This window comes from Tinamus guttatus, unplaced genomic scaffold (assembly GCF_059628265.1).
Source record: "Tinamus guttatus ecotype Peru unplaced genomic scaffold, ASM5962826v1 Tinamus_guttatus_pri_ptg000052l, whole genome shotgun sequence".
Taxonomy (NCBI): Eukaryota; Metazoa; Chordata; class Aves; order Tinamiformes; family Tinamidae; genus Tinamus; species Tinamus guttatus.
The window spans coordinates 11,218,660-11,240,661 of NW_028288586.1; the positions used below are offsets into that span (position 1 = coordinate 11,218,660).

Here is a 22,002-nt window from a genome sequence, read left to right on the forward strand (position 1 = left end):
ATTGATTGTTTTTAATAAATGCATTTTATCTGATAATGTAATGCTGGGAAATTTCTACTGCAGTCTTTTGTGCAATAATTTTCAGGGTCCAGTGCCACAGATGATAAATCTCTATGAAAATCAAAAAAAAATTGTAGAATAAAAAAATTACCCAACAAAATTATTTAATAGACATAGCACTGTCTAAGCAGAAGGGAGGAGGGGGTCTGTTTTATTTTTGGGATATATTTTGAGTTATTGTTTGGCTTCATTGCAAGGATGCATTTACAAAGTAATTTTGGACTGAGATATGAGCAATCACACGTGTATTGAATTTGATTTCAAAATGCACCCTGAGTTATACAGCTGCAAATACTCTGCTCCCAAGTCCTGAATTTCTTTGCTAACTGTAAAAGCTTCTGGAAAATCAATAGCATCTGCATCTTCTGTGAGTGCAAATGCAAATTCCTGTGTGTATGTCTGTGTTTTTAGGGATCTGCTTCAAACATTAACTGAGGATGAACTGCACACGCTAGAACGTAATCTCTGTATCTCTCAAGATGTGGATTTTCCGGTCAGAGCGGATCCAGAAGTGCCCTCTGTCATCACACCTGGCCTAACTGCAACTTTGCCTGGGAAGGAGCTTTCAGCAAAAGCTGAAAACACGGAGGCTGAGCTCGCTTGTTCCATGCAGTATGATGAGCAGGAGCTGGAGCAGCTGAATCGGATGGTGCACCGAGTAGGGGATGAAATGTCTTCTCTGCTTTCCCCTCCGAGCATCTGCCAGTCTCCAGCTCACAGACCTAGTCTAAGGAACAGTTCTAGCACAGAGGCCTCGCCAACAAGACACCATCTTGACAACTTAACTGATGAAGAGGACAGAGTGTTTTTTATGGATGACCTAGATGGAGCAGGAGAAGCTCTTGCTGGGTTGGATTCAGTAAATGATACTTTTGCTTGGGTGAATAACCCTTGCCACAGCTCAAAAGAGAACCTGCAATATAGAGACGCTCTACTGTATGAGAACGGTCATCAGGCAGAGGAAACTTTGCTTCTGAAAGATGTGGGAAGTGACTTCAGCAATAATAACAATATTGAAGACAGCAAACAGAGGTCTGGCATCTCAGTTCAGAATTCGTGCAGCTGTTTAGAAGGTCCTGATTCACAGTTATACCTCAATGGTTGGGATGCTTATGCTGATGATGCAGAAATGGCAGAAATGATAGCTCACAGGACAGGAGGAATGAAAATATCTGCTACTGTAATATTTAATCCTAAATCTCCCTCTAGCTCAGAATCCCCAGTAACAACTCCAGAAGCAGCTATCGGTTGTGTTGCTGGATCTGCTAATCCATTGGCAAACGAGGAGGAGAACGAATCCCATAAGCTCAGTATAGCTGCCACAAACTGTCTAATTAATTCCTGTGTGTGTTGTGGCAGCTGTGAAGACAGCAGGGAGGAGAGTGTTAGAGGTTTAAAGACTAAGCATGCTGCAGGAAGTGTTGTAAATGCCTCATATACTTTAGTAAAGTCTAAAGAAACTGACCATGTAGATAACTCGGGCAATTCAATCCCTGCACAGGAAACTTTAAAACCTGAAACTTCTCCTGCTTTGCTAGCAGACAGAGACTTTGGCAGGGAAGAGCAGAAACTGCCAATCTCCTCTAAGTGCCTGGCACATTCCTCAGGTTCACAGGTAGGAGTAGAAAATGAGTCACAAGGAGAAGTAGAAATCATCTCAAATCAGCAGAAGAAGTGGGAGAAGAGGAAGCAACCGTGTGAGAAACAAATGGAGAATAACGAAGACAGTAGTAGTGAAAGGACAGCAAAGGATGACATCAAGTCAAGATCTAGTTCAAGGTAAGAGCAACTTGAGGTTGGCGTATCAAACCAATTTCTATATCCTTCTGCTTTTAATGATCACTCTATACTTAATGCTGTTTTTAAAGGGAATCGTATATTGCAGGCCTATGGAGTTTTTGAATATACAGATGCTAAAAGTGTTGGGCTGTATGTGTTTTCTTGGAAACATTTGGAAAACGTTCGACTTTGAGATGTGTTATGTCTCCATATCACTGAAATAAAGTACATTAGTTTTAGGAGCGTAATGTCACCGGGGCACGTTGCAGCTAAGCGTTACCTGAATGATTACGTGGTGATTCTGCAGAGAAAAAAATGAAAAAAAAAACAACAAAAACAAGTGTACAGGTACTAAAAGTTGGCTTCTGTGTTGGTTTACAGAGTTAAATTGTGCTCTAATCCACTCCCCCCTTCATGGTTAACTTGGCTCCGTTGGAGCTCCCTTACCTGGTCAGGGTGTCTGTGCGTGCCTGCTGGCATGCGCTCATCGCCGCCGCAGGAGGATAATAGAGAGGGCAGAAGCAGCTTGTAAATCCCTTTGGCAAATTCAGCTACAACTCACAGAAGAGCGGAGGTCATGGGTTAAGGTTTTGCGTGTTCTGTGGAAATAAGCAACCAGATAGCAGAGAGGGACCATAAATATCTGTATTAAAGGAAATGCTACACTTCAGCTTTGATTAGACATCAGGAACACCTTATGGCATCAGGAACACCTTATGGCAAGGTGATTCAAGATAAGTTTCTTAAATGCAAATCTGTAAGAATTGTGTAACACAACTTACTGTGTGTAAAATTATTTTTGAGGAGGTAACTATTCATCTTCCTCAATGCTTTCAATAATTGTGATTTTTATGCTTGCAAGCATGATCATATTCAGGGATTTATAGCAGAAATGTCCAAAGAACTTCATTTTAAAAACTGATTCACAAATCTCTTTGGTATTTCTTGCATTAACACTACTTTAAGGGGATTTTTGTTTAAAAATTACTGAATAGTTAATTACAATGTCTTGATAAATTCTAAATGTATTACAAAACTTCAGACAGAACATTTGTTTCCTTTTTGTGCTTGAGCAATATTAAGTAATATTTAGAAGAGCAATTCTACAAAACATACTAAAATTTTGTGTAATCTTATTTTCTAGGTTTGTGTATGTAGTAACCTCTTTTTCAAGAGCTTGTCCAGCCTCCTGTCAACATTGTGTAAAACAGGAAAAAAATGCATTTTTACAAGGCATTCTATAAATCTACATTTCTTTTTGCCATGTGTGTACAAAATTCTGGTCCTTTTGTTTGGTGCTGGCTCTTAACAACTTCATATAAGGACTCCTAGTTCCTGTTTGGAAGAGATGTCCATTCCTGTCTGATCTGTCGTTTGTGGTCCTGTAGAATCAGTTGCACCTTTCCTACATGGTCTGTTTCCCAGGTTGGAAAAGTCCACACCCTATGTAATTATTCCTTGTGCAGTTGTCCCATGACTTGGATCGTTCCTGTTGTCTTCCTCCAAACCTTTTTCCTCTCTCCTGTTTCCTTTTAGTGATAAGAGGAAGGCAAGCCATGGATTTGTCCAGTGGGATAATTATTTTCTTTTACTTTTCTAATGATTCCTAATATTTGACTTTTGTTTTTTTTGTGGTGGTGATGTTGTTTTCACCGTTACCAAGCAGAGAACGGGGTGTGTTTGTTTACTTGCTTTTTTTAAGTTATTTTTTCCTAGCTACCTAGCAAAGTCCCCAAACGCTGCCTGCCAGCTCAGAGGCTATTTTTCATATGTAAAGCTAAAACTGTTTCTCCCTAAGTTTATCACACAGGATTTCTGTCATTATAGTGGTTCTTTTAGATCCTGGGCTCTTCTTCAGTCTGCCCTTGTTTTCTTACTTCCCTGAATAATTTTGTATCCCTACTAAACTTTCTCACCTCTTTGCTCTCCCTCTTCAGATCATATATGTATATTAAAATCCACAAGGCTACAGGTGTCTCCTCTGGTTCCCTTCTTGCCCATTTAACATCAAGAAAAAGTAGTTGATGTCGAACCTTTCTGTCTTATATAAAGTTTGCACTCTAAAAGCTGTTACTGAAGTACTCTGATATCTTGGAGGAAATGTATAGCTGACATGGATTTACAAAGGGAAAATCATGCTTGAGCAACCTGAGAGGCTTCTGTGATGAGGTGACTGGCAGGGTGTATGTGGAGATGTGCAGTGGGTGACATGATTATCTTGACCTTAGCAAGGTTTTTGACACTGTCTCCCATAAAATTCTCATAAACAAGCTGATAAAGTGTGGGCTAGGTCAGTAGTCAGAAGTGGATTGAAAACTGCCTGAATTTCCTCTGGGGGTTGTGATCTGTGGTACAATGTCCAGTTGGAGGCTGCTCACTGATGGTGGATCTCAAGGGCTGATGCTGGGGCCAATATTGTTTAACATTTTCGTTAATGACCTGGATGATGGGTCCTAACGCTCCCCTAGAAAGTTTACAGCCAACTCAAAATCGGGAAAAATGGCTGATAAACCAGATGGTTGTGCTGCTGTTCAGAAAGACTTTGACAGGTTGGAGAAATGGGCAGAGAAGAACCTCATGGCGTCGAACAAAGGGAGATGCCAAGTCCTGCACCTTGGGAGGAGTGACTCCATACAAGGGTACAGGCCACAGGCTGACCAGTTGGAGACTTGTTTTGCAGAGAAGGATCTGTGGTCCTCTTGATGGACAAGTTGACCATGAGTCACCAATGCATCCTTGTGGTAATGGCAGCCATTTTAGTATTAGTGTTGGGATTTAGGCTGCATGAGGTAGGTAGCTGCCAGCAGGTTGGAGGAGGTAATCCCTCCCACCTACGCAGCATCAGAGACTGGCCCCTTCGGAGTCCTTTTTATTTATAGAGATTGCCACCTTTAAACTTTAGGTTAAAGATTAATCTGTTTCACTGCTGAGTTCTCCTGAAGTTCTTGGGGGAGTATTCTGAACATTATGTATGTATAGATATATATGTATATATGTATGTATGCATGTATATGTATATATATACACACATGCATATACACATATATATAGGTCCATTTTTACCATAGCCTCTTTATGGTTATTTTATTGATTATCATGAATTGTCTCTGTATTCACTGTCTAGACTTCAGTTTGTCTAGCAGTAGGCCAGTACTATCATATATGTATGTAATATGTATGTGTATACAGAGATTTAGTTATTGCCTGTGAATCGCTAATCATGTTGTTGGGGAGAGGGAGAAATCAGTTACAGAACAGGACATGAACCTTTTCTTACTCCTGCTGCCTGTGCAGTGACTAATCACTGCTTTTCAATGACATTTTAAAACAGGAAGATTATATTAGGCTTCCGTGACTGTTCCCTATTACATGTTTGTGCAAGCCAACCATAGGGGAAATGTTTGAGACAGTAGATTATTTTCAGAATGATGGACCCATTAGCTTGAACAATAAGCAATCTAATATACATGGAATAGCTGCAGGATATGCTCATTCATCAAATGGATAAATGTATTTACTTTCTAGTTATGGTTATTCAGCAACTAAGAGAAGAAAATTTTGTTCCCCTTGTCTGAATCAAGGAGCTATCAAATGTGCACGTTAGGACATAAACTTTCTTTTCAGTCAATAAGGGTTCTTTGTTTATTTTTGTTTTCCTAGGCAGTGTGGCATTATTTGAAGGCATATTTTCAATGATTTGGTCAGGTTTACTGTAATTATTCCAGAACTTTGCAACAGTGCGTAGTTATTCAAAATGCTCAGTGAAAACAGATATTTGGGATCTAGCCTCAGGTACTCAACCGGTAAGATAATATTCAGTGAAGTTGAAAGTACACATTAAATATTCTTCTGCTTAAGATTTGTGTGTTGACCTGTATTCCCGACTTCACTGCATTGGAAATGCTAGGTGTTAATTTTTTATCACTTTCTCCATTATTTGCTTGCAAATGTTTTGAAATTAAACCCAAAGGGCATGTTGAGTCCTGGGCAGCATAATTAATGTCACATACATGAGAAAAGTGCTAGCAAAAATTTAGCCAGTATCTGACCGATGCAAGAGACAGTGCTACCAAATAAAGGCCTTCCTGAAGCAAAAAACAAACGAGTAAAGGGCGGAAATGATCTAAGAATAATGCAGAAGAACACAAGGTTGTTTAGCAAAGCAGCATTTGCTGTTTGGGTAAGCAGAAGGTAAGTTAACACCAGTGAAATGTTTTAGGTCTGTATCTAGTATTGCTTCTTTTTAGATTGGAAGCAAGTTGTACAGATATCTAAAATGCTCATTCTGTCACAATATTCTTGTACTTTCCAATAAAAAAAATGCAGAGATTGAAAATTGCACTTATGTTGGTGTTTTGGAAATATCTGGCTTTCTGCTCCTTCCAAGACTTTATCCTTCTACACGTTTTTTGAATTTTGGCAGTATTTTTTTATGTTGTCATGCAGTGCTAGCGTTCTCATGTTTTAGGCTTAAATGCCTGGTTCTGATGTGTCTTCATTGATCTACGTTCTGGCCTTGCAACAGTTCTGAATTGTAGTTTCTCTCCTTTTCTCTGCAGGTCTATTTAATCTACCTTAAAACATAGAATTTTTGCCATTTTCCTTCATTTGTTATTTGGTGAGTGTACTCTTAATGAAGCCTTTTACAGTGCACATGAGACTTGGCAAAAGGAGCTGAAACTGGTAGTGAGAATTTAATTTGTTCACACTTTCTGCAAGCTGTAACAGTGTCCTTCATCAGCTGTGAGGTGCTGGTGCTGTTCACATTTACTTGCGGAGCCTTAAACAGAATATTTTGCCATATGCTTTTGCAAAGTAAGGAGAAGGAATGGTGCATATCCTTGAAAGAGCTTATTATACTATTTGCTGTTCTGTATTGCAACCCTACAGTAAGATGATTAAAATAATCTTCTCCAGCTTGTTATTCAAGTTGTCCTATTTCTTAGTCTAAAAATGCAATTTCTTAGTCTAAAAATGTAAAATTATATATTTTTAATTTTATTTCCTCATTATTAGAATTTCTTTGTAAAAAGAACAGCTGTTTTATACACTGCCAGAATCTAATTTTGGTTTTTATGTCTACATTTAATTTTTCTCACTTGTTAACAGTATGCAAGCTGTGAAGTGTGTGCATGTTCCACCTTTATGCCTGCAAGAAAAACAAGCATTCTGATTTTGGGTGGGTGATGTTTGCTGGAAAAGGACCTTTCCAGTTTAATTTTGTCTCTGTAAGTGGTCCTTAATCAAAACTAGATTGATAGATATTGTAATACAAATTAATTAAATAGCTCTTAAAATCATGCTTTTCCTTTAACAGTTCTATCACAGTTAGAGTTGAGAAAGCTATGCTTTGCTTCGCATTACAAAATTGCCTTTTTCATAAGAAGTAATGGACAGCTGTGCCTGTTCCCTTAACCGAAAACGTGTTTGCTTAGCCACCTTGTATTGATTAGATTTTAACAGCTATCGAAGAGTAGGAAAAAATGTCATCAGCATAGCTAACAGCAAGAAGAAAATAGGAATGGACTGGGAAAAAAAACATCAGCCCTTCAATTGCAAGACTTTCCTTAAGCAAACCTGAACCTGTCTGTTGAACAGCTGATTGAATTTCCTCTGTTCCCCTTTTGGCATTTTTTTTTTTTTTTTAGTGTTGAAAGTTTAAAATTAAAAGTGAGGGAGTTTGACCTTGTCTGTTGAACACTTATGTCGTATCTGATAAGAGCTGATAATAGCAGTTGTATTATGATTCAAATGAAAGGTGCCAGTTTTTAATAAGCCACATATCTGAGCTTTGGTAGAGCTGACACGCGAGTTTTGTGAGTTGTTGTGTGGCTAAGATGGAAAGATCTGTGCCAATTAGTTAAAGTAACATAGAATGCAGTGCCACCCTGGACAATTTTAAGCAGAGTCCTATGAATCCCACTGCAGGGAAAGCCCAGTGTATTATGTCATTAATCTCAAAGAAGCAGGAGATGCAGTAAAGTTCAGGTCGCATGCCGGCCGGTGTGCCAAAAAAGAATTAGCTGCTCTGTCTGTGCTGATGCCTGCTCTGAACTGTGTCTGTGCGTGCACAAGTTCTCATATTGCAGCAGTGCTAATGAAGATGTGCTTAGCTATCAGCCCCTGATCAGAGGAACCATGAGCTGGGGAGAGCAGGTCAGTTCACCTCAGGAGCTACCGGTATCCTGGACCTGCAGAGTGACTCTTCAGACACTGATGAGAAGGGTATTATATAAAAAGGTATCCCGAATTGTGTGTATACTAAGAATGTGGTGAGTAGCTTGAGAGTCTTCAAAAGGTTTTTTTAAACCAAGTAGTTTAGCACTGAGAAGGTGTAAACCAGAATTCTCATCATTATTGGATTCCCATTTCTTGGCACTAACCAAACACAGAATTTCTTACTCTGGAGAGTTTGCAGTCTGAATATTAACCAGAAAGAAATTTCTGGTAGAAAAGTTTGAAAGTGTACAAGAGTGAGAAAAAAAATTCAGCTGTCAAAACTACATATTCTTTAGAGTAATACAGACCCTGACTGCTATGAGGTCTGTGTACTGCATGTCCAAAGGGTTTGCAATAGCAGATGATTACTGATGAGACTGATTTCTAATGCTGAAAGATATGGGTGGCTCCTGGCCTGTTATCCAATCTGTGCAGCAAGAGATCATAGAATCATAGAATGCTTCAGATTGGAAGGGACCTCTAGAGATCATCTAGGCCAACCCCCCTGCATACGCAGGGTCACCTAGAGCACGTGGCACAGGACTGCGTCCAAGTGGGTTTTGAAGATCTCCAGAGAAGGAGACTCCACAACCTCTCTGGGCAGCCTGTTCCAGGGCTCTGTCACCCTCACTGTAAGAATTTTTTTCTTAAGTTCCCATGGAACTTTTAATGCTTCAGTTTGTGGCCATTTCCTCTAGTTCTGTCAATGGCCACCACTGAAAAGAGACCAGCACCATCCTCCTCACTGCCTCCCTTGAGGTACTTATAGACACTGATCTGATCCCCTGTCAGCCTTCTCTTCTCCAGGCTGAACAGGCCCAGCTCCCTCAGCCTCTCCTCATAGGGCAGATGTTCCAGGCCCCTGATCATCCTTGTAGCCCTGCGCTGGACTCTCTCCAGTAGCTCCACATCCCTCTTGCACTGTGGAGCCCAGAACTGGACACAATACTCCAGATGTGGCCTCACCAGGGCTGAGTAGAGGGGCAGGATCACCTCCCTCGACCTGCTGGAGACGCTCTTCTTAATGCAGCCCAGGATCCCATTGGCCTTCTTGGCCATGAGGGCACACTGCTGCCTCATGGTCAACTTGTCCACCATGACGCCCAGGTCCCTCTCTGTAGAGCTGCTCTCCAGAAGGTCAGTCCCCAGCCTGTACTGGTGTCTGGGGTTATTCCTCCCCAGGTGAGGGCCTTGCACTTGGCCTTGTTGAATTTCATGAGGTTTTTCACTGCCCAGTTGTCCAGTCTGTCCAGGTCCCTCTGGATGGCAGCGCAGCCCTCTGGGGTATCAGCTACTCCTCCCAGTTTGGTATCATCAGCAAACTTGCTGAGGGAGCACTCTGTGCCTTCATCCAGGTCACTGATAAATAGAATAGGACTGGACCGAGGACTGACCCCTGGGGGACCCCGCTAGCTACAGGCCTCCAACTAGACTCTGCACCGCTGATCACCACCCTCTGAGCTCTGCCATCCAGCCAGTTCCTAATCCACCTCACTGTGCACTTATCTATCCCACACTTCTGGAGCTTGTCCAGGAGGATGTTGTGAGGGACGGCGTCAAAAGCCGTGGTGAAGTCGAGATAGACGATGCTCTCCCCTCATCTATCCAGCTGGTCATTCCATCATAGAAGGCTATCAGGTTAGTCAAGCAAGATTTCCCCTTGGTGAACCCATGCTGACTACTCTTGAGCACCTTCTTGTCCTCCGTGTGCCCGGAGACAACGGCCAGTATGAGCCGTTCCATCACTTTTCCGGGGACGGAGGTGAGGCTGACTGGCCTGTAGTTGCCTGGGTCCTCCTTCTTGCCTTTTTTGAAGACTGGTGTGACATTGGCCTTCTTCCAGTCCTCCGGCACCTCCCTCATTCTCCAGGATCTTTCAAAGATGATGGAGAGTGGCTTAGCTATGACATCCTCCAGCTCACGCAGAGATGAAGTATTAAAAAAAAAGGCATTTAGGAAAAAGTTATGAATGGCAAATGCTTTTAAGAAAAAGTTTAAAAATAAATGAAAAGATAGGCAAATTGTAATATTTTACAGGTGGATGAGAGCTCAGATGATAACGTATCAGCTGGTTGGAGAACATCTGCAAGCATTAAAAGATAAAGCAGGATAAAGCAGGATGGAGATCTTTAGGTAATGTAATTAGGTTTTATATCGTTACCCTCAAGGAGTAATAGCAACTCATGGCAGCTTAGAGTCTGGCTCAGGATCTCAAGATCAGCCATTCTATTGAGCGACATAGGCAGGAATTACGTGTTGTTTCTTGGTGAGTAGAAGACAATCGAAGATTTTTTTCAGCCAACAATCAAAGATATACTCTTACAAGGGCCTTGGTAATCAAGGTGGATAGAATATTTTACTTCAGGTAAAATATTACAAGAACTCCACCTCTGTTTATTTCTACTGCTGGTAAAATAAAGGACGTGTCTATCCCTTTTGTGCATTATTTTCTATGTGCGTCAGCTGTTTGAATTGGTTAAGGGACAATTCCCTCTCACAAACTCCAGACTTTTCATGGAGTCATTGACTTCTTCATACTTAGGAAACGTTTCAGATCTTTTACTTGTTAAAAAGGTCTGGGAAGCTCAAATTCTCAAAACACAACCCATGAAAATGAATTGGTTCTATGTTCTTAAATAGTCTGGTGATTTTGTTCTGTGTACTACTGAAAATAGATATTTTGTCTGGATTTCAAATATACCAGGGAGAACTCAACTGAAGGAAGCAAATCTGAGACTAAATATTGGAACAGGTGTTACTGCCCAACTCATTTTGTAGGTTTGGTAGGAAGAAAACTAGAAATTGTCGGGGGAGAGATTAAGGGTTGGTGGCAACAGAAGACAAGGTGGGGCTTGCTTAGCTGTTCTTACTTCCTAGTTCTGCTTTTGGAAGATCATTTAATTTTGAACGACACATTTCATCTTTGTGCCACAGTTACTTCTGCTCAATCGTGCTATGAAATCACGTGCTAAATTTTTTTTACATCAATTATAAGACATAATCAAAATACATTTTAGTAGTATGACCAAATTGCAGAGTTGAATAGGTAAAGGTGATGAGCTATAAAAGAGAAAGCCATGTTTTAAATGGACATATCTCTTCATAATGAGCAGAATTACCAAGGGAAATTATATAAAACAAATTAAAGTTAAATAGATTTTTGTTCAAGTCTGATAAATTATTTTCCAATAGCAGCAGCTCTTCTTTCACTAAAACATAACAGTTGGGATTTGTTTTCAAACTAAATATATGGGATTTATTTTCAAATTAGAAATCAAAAATGAGGATTATGAAATGATATATTTTTGAAGTGATGAGTAGGAGATATATGAACAAATTCTATTATTTCTTAAAAGGATTGGAACACATACCTTCCATACACCACTTTGAAACCTTCCCCACAAGGGTTTTTCCACGCTTCTAGCCAAAAAATAGCTACAATAATCAATTTGGTAGAGGAAAAGAATTTGAAACGTAGTTTGCCTAATGCACTCCTCCAAATCAAAATAGTGTAAGAAATCTGCTAGTAGTCAAAAAGTAGTATGAGAAAGTATCCTAATCTAAATAATAAGATTTCTTTAAACTAAAATATTTTTTAGGTTTCTTTCTGTGTTGTCCAAAGATTTCCAGTTGAATTGAACTCTTCAGTTCAGCAGGCTCCAATGATTCTTCTGTAGTGCCCAGAATCAACACAATTTTCATATATTTGCTCAAGATGACTTTTTTTTTCCATCTGCTATAATTAGATTTTCTTCAGCCTGTGGAATTTCCAGTAGCTGAGCAGCAAATTATTACTGAAATATTAAAAAGTGGTCTCTCCAAGACAGGTCTGTAGTGCTTATGAGACTAATTTTTAATTTCCTAATACTACCTTATGTTGATAATATTATGTGCGATCTAACCTGATGTGATATTTAATGGCTTTTCATTAACCTAGGGATGATGGGGAGAAGATGAAAACAGTTAAAATTATTCATGTTATTTTATTTAGTAGCTAGTAGTTCTGGTCTAACCAAGTATTGTCATGGGGTTGCTACAACATTGGCCTTAAAGGCAACGTGAGGACCACACATGGCATCATGGGCACTGGTCAGATCGGGGAGGCCGTATTATCCCCTCCTTTTACTGAACAGACAATAATCAATGGACTTTCTCTTTCTCATCCTTATTCCGTGGAAACTTGCCTCAAAATTGTCAGGATATTTCAGAAGCTCTTGAAATTTGCTTTTTAGGCTGCCTTGGCCTGAAGCCCATAGTAATTACATGAATTTCCAGTGATGTTACATCTTTGCTATGTAATCAGGCTGCACTTAACTGCTGGGGTAGACTGTACATCCATACTCTATGCAATCCTGAGATCTTTTGGTCCTTTCCCGAATGTTTTAACTGTATGTTATAAATTAAATTGAAGATTTTTGTAAGGTGTGTGCCCATTGATTTTGCCAAATTGTCCTTTTGGTAAGATAAATTAGATACTTATTATTTTCTAAAGAACAAAAATGTATCTGTCAATTTACTTTTACTATGTGCAATGGTGCAGGATCTGTGAGTTATCACGGAGCTCTGCTTTTACCTCTGTTGGCTCCAGCAGTTCATTTTGTTTCCGTATGTTTTTTCAGTTCTCAGGATGGCTTACGTGATTCCCCCCTCAGCTCCATCTCCAGCAGTGACTATGAGAGTGTTTCTGTCACTACATGTAGTCTCTCCAGCATATACGCTCTGAGGTAATCGCATCCCTTCGTAGTCAGATTTGACTAATTGTCTTGGGTTATGGTTGGTTACAAATTTTCATTGAAGTAACAAGCAAGTGACAGCAACACTTCTGATTGTGCTTCCTTTTGAACAGCAGACACGCTTTTTTTCCTTGCAGTTTTCGTCAGTGCTGTTGCATTTGGTTCAACTATTTACAGAAAAGTTTTAATGTATATAGCAATGAATTATATGCTCTCAGTGATTTCGCTTTTGTTTGTCCATTTAGTGTTTTTTCAAGAGAAACTTTAGCTTGAAACGTACTGAATATTTGTATATAGGTACATCTTGACTTTCTAGATATCATATTTCCTTTTCATTTCAGCATAATAAATTAAAGGAAGCATCCCAAAATTAACCATAATGTATTTTTCACAGTATTTAGGTCAAAACTGTTAAAAATACTATTTTATATCCTCGTCCTCTAAGCCTGCATGACAGTTTTAACTTCACAATTAATTTTACTTGTAGTATGCAATAGAGAAATAAATTATAGTGCAGAAAAAATGTTACTAAAATCCTTCTTTTGCTTTTCTCAATATATGCACAGAAGCGTTATTACCCTAGTATGAACAGACACAATTTCAGTCTAGGTAGCCTTAGATGTTCTTCTGCTCCTTCTTGTCCTCTGTATTACATCTCTCTATCTGTATTCAGCACTTTAGCTCAATAAGTTTAGCTTTGGGGCTTGAAAGAAGAGTCAAATGATCTTTTCTAATAATGGCAGAAGTAGTAGTACATATAATCTATGGATTTTATTTTTTTAGGATACAATTTTTTAGGATGTGCCCATTTTTAGGATCAATCTTTCTAATGATTTTTAAAAGGCAAATAAGGGCATTTTTGACAGCCTACATTTTCGTCTGAAAGATGCCATTAAAACTGTTTTTCATGCATTTCATTTTGAAATACATTCACTTTTGAGTATTCTTTGAACAAGAAATAATGTAGTTGTGTGCCACAGTTTGCCCTCTGCTAAATACTCGGGCATCAAAGAAACCCTGTTTCATCCAGGGCTGTGGGAATAGGCATTGGAGGTAACCTCAGCTCCTCATCAGGCATCACTGGAGCAGTGCGAATAAATAAGTATTTATGAGGGGCATAACCTTTTCTCCAGGCCTTCCTTTAATCCTTTCCTATGTTAGTTTTGTACAAGCTACTGCAATAAAATATCTTGGTGCTTAAGCAAATTAGATCTCTCTTTTTTCCCCCCTCTCTTCAGTTATTTTTGAGTGTTTGATTCGTGCGGCTGTATTTATATGTGTGTTTTGTGCTTTTGCCAACAAAACTATTTCACTCTATTGTTGCTGAGTGCTGCTTTTTAAGAAATCTAAGCTGTCTATTATTCTGAATCAGGCTGACATTGCTAGAGAGCTAGCTCATGTAGTTTATGGTACAATAAAACATATAAGAGCTTGCTTAACCCTACTGGTGTCAGCACCCCTGCCTCTTTGTAATATCTATACTATGTGGTTTGATTTAAAAAGCTCAAAACTCTGCTTCAGAGAAGCAGCCTTCTAGAGCTGTGTGCATACGCATATAATATTTGGCTCTGTGTCATCTCAGTACATTTGCTTGTATTACAGTTTAGAATACATTTATTTTTTAAGATCTTCCTCTGTCCCTTTATTATCTGAAGAATTTTCTTTTAGCTTTTATCCAGCTTCTCTAGAGTTTTATCATTTGTCTCCAAGCTCCAAGTTCTTTGGGTAGCAGCTTGGCTTTCATTGGAAAAAAATCCCTTGGAATAAGTAAATTCTCCAAGGTGTCATGTTCATTTGCAAAATAATACCTAGCTTGTTTTCTTTTTCCGTTTCTTCCCTGAAATATGACATTGCAGTACTTTTGTCTCTTAACTTCTTAATGCTTTCACTTGTAATCTTAATAACAGAAATTAGAAATTTAAATGTAACAGTTGCAATTTTATCTGAAGAATAATTAACTGAACATGGAATTCTTAAAATACTTTTTTTTTTTGCCTTTTGACCTCCTGTGAGAAAAGAATGATTACTTTGTGCTGTTATAATATTCATCGCAAATTAAAGTAGATAACCAATATTGCTGCTGAATCTAGCATAGATTTAATGGTTTTGAGACAATGGATTATGATATATATGGAATTCTGTATGCATACTCATTTCTTGTTTTGGAGATGTAGGAGATTTCCCCCTCTTTGCAGCTTAGAGAACACTTTCTGCCATGTGTCATCATTTGCCATTTTGATTTTACTGAGAGAGAAGAGCTGTTGGGACTGCAGGCTCTTGGTCAAGAAAACTCCTTCAAATCAGCACATGATTTATTACCTTAGACTTGTTCCATCATCCACACTGTGTAATTTTCTGAGCTGGATTCACCCATCCTAACCATGGGCACCTAAGCGAGGTATCTAAATGAGAGCTCTTTTTGCTTTAGGATCCCTGCTAGTCGATGGAGAAAAGCAGAGACCTCAGCTAAGTGTCTGGTTTACTGAAACTTACCTTGGCCAGGGTACTACGTTTATATTCTTTGAGCACTGATTTGGCTCAAGCTGTATTTTGAAAAACACATTTTATAACTTTGCTGGAAGTTTCTAGAACACCCCCTCTTTGAAAAGAAGACTCAAGAGTTGATTTGCTAAGAAAGGTTTGGTTATTTCATTGGTATGTGATCTGTGTAGAAGGTTCTTCCCTCTATTCTTAGAGGTCTGATCATTGAGAAGTTGACTCTTCAGTCCCGTTTGAAATCTTTTTTTCTTTCTTTTTTTTTTTTCTTTTCATTGCAAATGTTCATTAAATAATATTCAGATTTGAGGTAACCATATCAGCAGCCAGCTTTATCAGTGAGGAGTAAATGTTCTTCATTTACTTCAGAAGGCTTTAAAGAAACTGGATTTCTTTACAGACTCCCAAGAGTTAATATGAATGTGAAATAAAAGCACTGACTCAAGTAGAAATGAGATATTTGTAACTGTAGCAGGGAAGCAACGACTGGTCCATCATTTTTATTAACCCCAGAGAAGAAACCATCTGCTTTTTTCTTTTAAGGATACTTTTTTACAAATACAATTTCTAGAACAATTTTTAATATAGTTTCTTGAAGGATAAAATATTATACTGCAATGTTGTCCATTTCAATGTCAGATATAGTTTCTTTATTTTTCAGTGAAATATGGTAGCTGTTAAAATTCAACTGTATTTTCAGGAATCTCTTTGTCCATCAGCTCTCAGCATGTATGAACATTACTGGGCAAGATCCTGACAAAGCCAGGAATCTGGGTTGGAAACGAAACAAGGCTGTTCCTATGTTAACTGAATTGGGATGGTCTGAGGTGCTTAAAGCTATGTAGCAACTTAAGTGCTTTGAAAGACTGGAACTAAAATTGACGTTAAAAATATTGGGGAATGAAGAGTGTATGGGCAAACCAAGATGATCACAGCGAGCTGATTTCAGGTCCCATTGGAGTTCTTTTGTCCAAGATGATATAAGAAGAAATATTCATGAATCTACATTCATGCTTTTGCTTTTTTCTGCTTAAAGAACATTCCAAAGCCTATATCTTCATTTAAAGATCATGAGGAACTAAAAAATAATAAGGTTAACTGTACATAATAACTTTAAATATTAACTTTACTTGTATAATAGATACTTTTCCCAACTAGCAATCACTTTTTAGTCTGTGTGTGATTCTGTTTTTCTGCGTTTTGCAATACTTTTCCTACAATTTTTGGCACTTATAAAAATTAGTGATGAAATGTTAGCCGATATTAACTGCAGCCTGCAAAAGAAAGTATCTAAAGGGTGCCAAACAGTGGGGTTCTGCCAGCCTTCAGGGTGGGTTATTTATTGTGTTATTTCTACTACAGTATCTGCATCCGCCTGCATGTGAGCTGCTTGCTGCCTGGCTGGGTGGACCTGCAGGAATCGCTTGCCGTATATAACATATTTGGAGTAGATCTCTGCTAGTTTAAACACACACATGGGAAACAAGGAGAAAAAAACTGCCCTAGTATATAAAATAGAAGGAGGTGAAATGCTGATTATCTGCTTCAAAAATTGAGGGTGTTTTGAAAGAGACTCTTTGAAGCTACTTCGGCAGGCGGCCCTTATGTTGAACAGTTTCAGAGAGAAACAGGTTTTATACTCTGCTTGTCAGCTCTAATTCTCACTGCTTCACAGAAGACGCAAAAAAGGAAAATTACTTGGTGGCCCATAGGACTTCTAACAGTGCAAGGAGCAGAGATGGTTCTCCCACGCTGTAGTCCAGCGCTGTCCGATAATCGGTGCGCTCAGTGCTCCGTCGCAGGTCGTGCACCCACCAGTTTTATAGGGGAAACATGGTCTGCTCCTGGGAATCCACAGCAGCAAGGACACCAAATATATCAGGGATGATTTTGCTGGCTGGTAGGGTAGCCCCTATTGGGTCAGATGTGTCCTGAATCTTCTCTCCTGCCATTTGCCATTGTTATCCTGGTCAGGTTAGGTTTAAGTTATACAAAATAACAGTTTAATTCTTAACTCTTGTTTGGTACTGTCACTTTTGTTTTGGTCAATGCATCACTGTTTACAGTTTTCTTTCCCCTTTGTCTGTAGAGCTGCCCTTTAGGGAAAAGAGACTGAGAACTGAAAGTGGCTGGTGTTATTGCTTTGCATGAGCTGTACTGGGATCATGGAAACAGCTCAGGGAGAAGAGCTGCAGGAAGAGAAAAGGGTGTCATGCTTTGAGAAAACAAGAATAAAATAGATGTTTCTCCTGCTTAATGATTTGGGACTGCAGACTGCCTGTGTATGTTTTAGGCAGTGTGAGTCCTTGTTGTGTCCTATTAGTCTGACACTCCAGAGGTGTGAGAACAATTAATATATATATTGACAGAGACCATCATCAACAGGCTACAGTGCAGAATCTGTTGCTTTGTGGCTGCATCCTTTGCCCCAGCAACCAGATGAGCAATATTAGCAAAGAGGAAAAAAAAAAATCCGTGTTTATAAGGTCTGTCAGCTTTTGATTAGGATTTTAGTCAGCTAGACATGTATGAACTAGGCAAACTGCCTCTGCTTCTTCACCTGGGTTGCTCTGGATATGTCGTGCCCATCTTGTTCTTCATTACTAGTTTTCATAAGCCTGCAGTTGAGCCTGTGTAATAAAAAATATATCTCTAAATAGTGCAATATTTGTAAAATATCATGTTCCCCTTTACAAGGGGTATTTTTTTTAGACTGTATGGATATAATCTTGATCTTGAGCATGTATGTTATATGCTTGTCTTTGTGTTCAGTAACAAGTGACAGATTTTTTTATTTTTTATTTTTCTCAAGGACCTGAGTGTTCTGTGTGAACTGTTTGTTAATTAGGGCATATTACAGTGGAAAGGTGAAATTTTGGTCTTTCTCAATTTAAACTGTAAGCTTCTTATTTAGAGAGTTTAAATGCCTAATCTGTTTGAAGTAAATTAAATATAAAATGTGTTCTTCTTTGTGTCAATTAAGTGAAATAGGGCATTACATTTAGCTGGCTTGAATGAGTGGCAGAAGCAGTAGATTTGTTGCAGTAAAGTTACTCAGCATCCTATAAGATACCATTTTGGGGCAGTATCCTCAGTGGCATTTCATCTGGCATGAGCCTGACATACAAAACTCATGATCAGTTAGTGTTATTGTGTCTATGTAGCTCGCTTCTGATCTTCATTTCTAGTAATTTGGTCACATTTATAATTTTGTTCATTTAAGGATGTGTATAATCTTGGATCGTTGAATGTGACTTGGCATTCCCTATGTTATTAATAGAACAAAATCAACAACTTTCAGAAATTTGATTTTATTTTACATTTTTTTTCCTACAAAAACTTACACTAGCATGTTTAAGAGTTTTGAGATTATGTGGAATAATTCAAATCACAGTTTTGCAGAGTTCTTCCAATGCCTAATACCAAGATATGTTGCAAGAGCACAATTATGTTTAAGAGGATTTTCTCATATTTACAACAGACTGTAGTTAAAAACTGAAGAGAAAGCTTCCTTTTCTAATTCAAGCTTTAAGGTTCCACTTAGTCATTTAATCAGTGTTTCTCAACTTTGACTCCCATGGCTGGATACAGAATTCCTCGGGGATTCTCCTAGATCCTAACATGCTTTAACACTTCAGCTGCTTGTTTCGTATTTACCTTTGAAGAAACTCAAGGAGGCAACATGAAAATATCCTAATGAGCTTCCCTGGCCTCAGAGGCTTTCACTGCTGCTTCTCTGCTGCTTCTCTGCCTCTGTGCCTCCCGCTCACAGGAGCTGGAACTTGAGACAGATTTTAGTGGAGTTGGATGATAAATTAATTTACTTTTTATGATGCCATACAGTGTAGCTTCACCAAGGACACTGAGGAGCTGTATGAGAGGCCTCTCCCTTTGGAAGGGGTTGTATACTGCAGCAGGTACCCAGGTTCTGTCCATCCTGATATCAGGTTTGAGGATAAGCAATTAAAGCTGGGACCAAGACATTGCTATCCCCTTATTAGATGCTAGAGCTGCTATTGTATACCGTTCCTTCCTAACTTCTATACTATTTCTGTTTTTCACTTTTTTTTTTTCCAGTTCAAGATTGTTTCAGCTGTTGCTTTGCTCTAAGTTCATATTATTTTGCAGCATGACTGAATGTTTGTGAGATCTTTAAATGCGTGTTTGATTACAAGAAAGTGTTAGGAGATAGCAATGTCATGATGGAATTTGGAAAATCTTAATAGATTCTAATTTGTTAGATTTTCATTTATATTTTTTCTTAAATCTTCCAATATCCATTTTTCTGAAAAGACCAGAGTGGCAGTGAGTTTTAATAAGGCAGAAGGGCACTGCAAGAGGACAGTTGCCTAAGAGCAGCTTCTTACAGTAATTTAGCAACACACTGCTTCAACACCTGTGTTTTTGGGAAGTCCAGCATGACACAGAAAGAGAGAGCTCAGCAGTGAGAGGCGCGAAGGGCTGGGGAAGGAGGCACAAAGCTGCTCTGCCAACGGAGCCGGCAGCTGCCAGGGTCTGGGGCAGACATCCCTATTGACTTCAAACTCACTAGTCTTTAATGCTAAGGACGTTTTCCTGACTGAAAATATCATGTAGGACATATGGCTAATAGCATTAGCCAAATTGTTTATTGTAACCTCTTGCCCATGTCAGTAGGGGAAAAAAAGCTACAAAGGGGCTTCTGCAAAACTTGCGATTTATGAAAAATGCTTCCCTCCTTGTGGAATTCGAAAGGGTAACAGCAGATGGGTTGTCTCACAGGTGTCCTAACGTGCCTGGAGCTGGGCATTGGTAATGCCAATGGTGACAGTGTAGTTCAGTAGAGCTGAGCATCTTCTGGTGGTGCTTGTTCAGTTGTTCTGCCAGAGGAATCTGCATCTGCAAGTTTTAAAGCCCAGGGAACTGGAAACATTAAGATTTGTTTCTTTATCCCTTTCTCTTAAAATAAAGAGAAAATACCTAAGCGTTTGTATACAGAAACACCCTCTTGACTTCATAAAATATTATGATTAAAGAGATTTTTTGAAAAATCTGAATTAAAGCTTTTCTTAATCCAAGGACTAATTTCTTAGTCCTTAATTAACTAACTATATGCTACTCACGAAATAGAAAACACATTCTGAATTTGGTTTGAATGATTCTATAATTGAGTGTGCACACCTCCTTAAAATATTTATAAGGTATTAAGAAAAAGCATCAAATCTTAGTTACAGAAGCATTAAGAGTGTGGCGTTGAGAGAGATTTGGGCTGACTCTTGGCCAAAAGGAGCTTGGAATTGTATGCAGAGAAACTGTTCTCCACTCTTGGATTTTTCTTGTGTCAGGGAAATTAAATGGTTATGTAGAAAAAGAGCATATGAAACTACTTGAGTGATTACTTTATAGTATGGGAAACATGAAGCAAAAGGGAACTTCTGCCAGTAGACACATGTTCATATAGGTGTGCTGGGATAATGCACGTGTGTGGTCTCCTTGGCTTGGTAGTTAGATTAAACATGCAGTTAATGTTACATGCTACTCCTAGTTATGGTTGTGCAGTTTACTGGAGAATCCCAGGACAAGCAAACAGAAACCACTGATATCCCAGGTATTGGTATAGTATAAATGGAGTAAGGAGAGTCCCTGAACTCTATGTGGACATTTTTCTAGTAATCATGCGGCATTGCTTGTAGAATTCACAAGTTTTGCTCTTAGGCACTTCGTTAGGATGAACTTGTTTTACTGGAATTTGACCATCTTGATTTAAAAGCATCACCAATGATCTTCAGAGATCTGTATGTGAAAGTTAATCGTAATTAAAGGCATTGCCTGAAATCAGAAATGTAGAGGGTGGTCTTTCCTTTTCAAGTTGGTGGCTTTATTTTATCATAGAGAGTAGAGTATATCTTTGGGGTGGTTTTCTTGTCTGCTAGGCTTGACCATGAGTTGCTTTTGGTCTAAAACCATCACTTTAGATGTCTTTGGCTCTTGAAATCAGGATTATTCTGTTGATTTCTTTATATACTCTCTACAATGACCTTTAAAATTCATTTTACTTGTTATTGTTCTGTATTTAATGCAGTCTTGAGAATGTTTTTGTGACTAATAGGTATTTCTTTGAGAGTATCTTTATGTTCTGCATTCAATTCAAATAAAATTTGAGATTTAATGAAACAAATGCTTCTAGACAAGTTCAGAAGAAAACATCTGTGAGTAGTTTTCTAATGTCACTGTGTCACTGTCATCTGAGCACAAATGTAGCACATTTAAATTTGGACTAATTTTGAATCCACTGATTTTGCTTGCTCAGTTTGAGATTTAGTCTTTTTGGATGAGTGTCAATGCTCAGCAGCATTCAACACAAGGGCTAAGGTATCACAGATGGTTATGTAAAACGCCTGGCAACTTCTGCAAATGTCAGTCATAACCTTTTTGTTCCACAGTCTTGTTTTCCATTATGTATAGGTACTACCACTTAACCTGGCTATAGACATCCTTTGGAATGTAAAAACTGTAAAGCAAGCTGGTTCTGCAAGTGACAGGTGATGCTGTATGCAGTGACAGTACTGGAGTCTGGTTGTTCAGAGTCAATTAAATTTTGTAGACAAGCTGTAAGAGAAAGAGCCTCTTCTGGAGATACATATTTAAAATGCTGGAAAAGGCCTCCTAACCTTATAACATGATAAATGAAGAGTCATTTAAAATTATTAAGTAAATGCTAGCCAAGTCAGGTAAA

General features: G+C 38.7%; 1 protein-coding gene across 1 annotated transcript in view; it reads left to right on the plus strand.

The window, feature by feature from the left end:
- ZFYVE28 (zinc finger FYVE-type containing 28) overlaps positions 1 to 22,002 on the plus strand; it is a 120,020-nt gene that overhangs the window by 80,954 nt on the left and 17,064 nt on the right. Inside the window, exons 8-9 of the mRNA XM_088540055.1 lie at positions 472 to 1,839; positions 12,678 to 12,782. Of these exons, the coding sequence (XP_088396181.1) occupies positions 472 to 1,839; positions 12,678 to 12,782 (1,473 nt within the window). The remainder of the gene's footprint in view (positions 1 to 471; positions 1,840 to 12,677; positions 12,783 to 22,002) is intronic.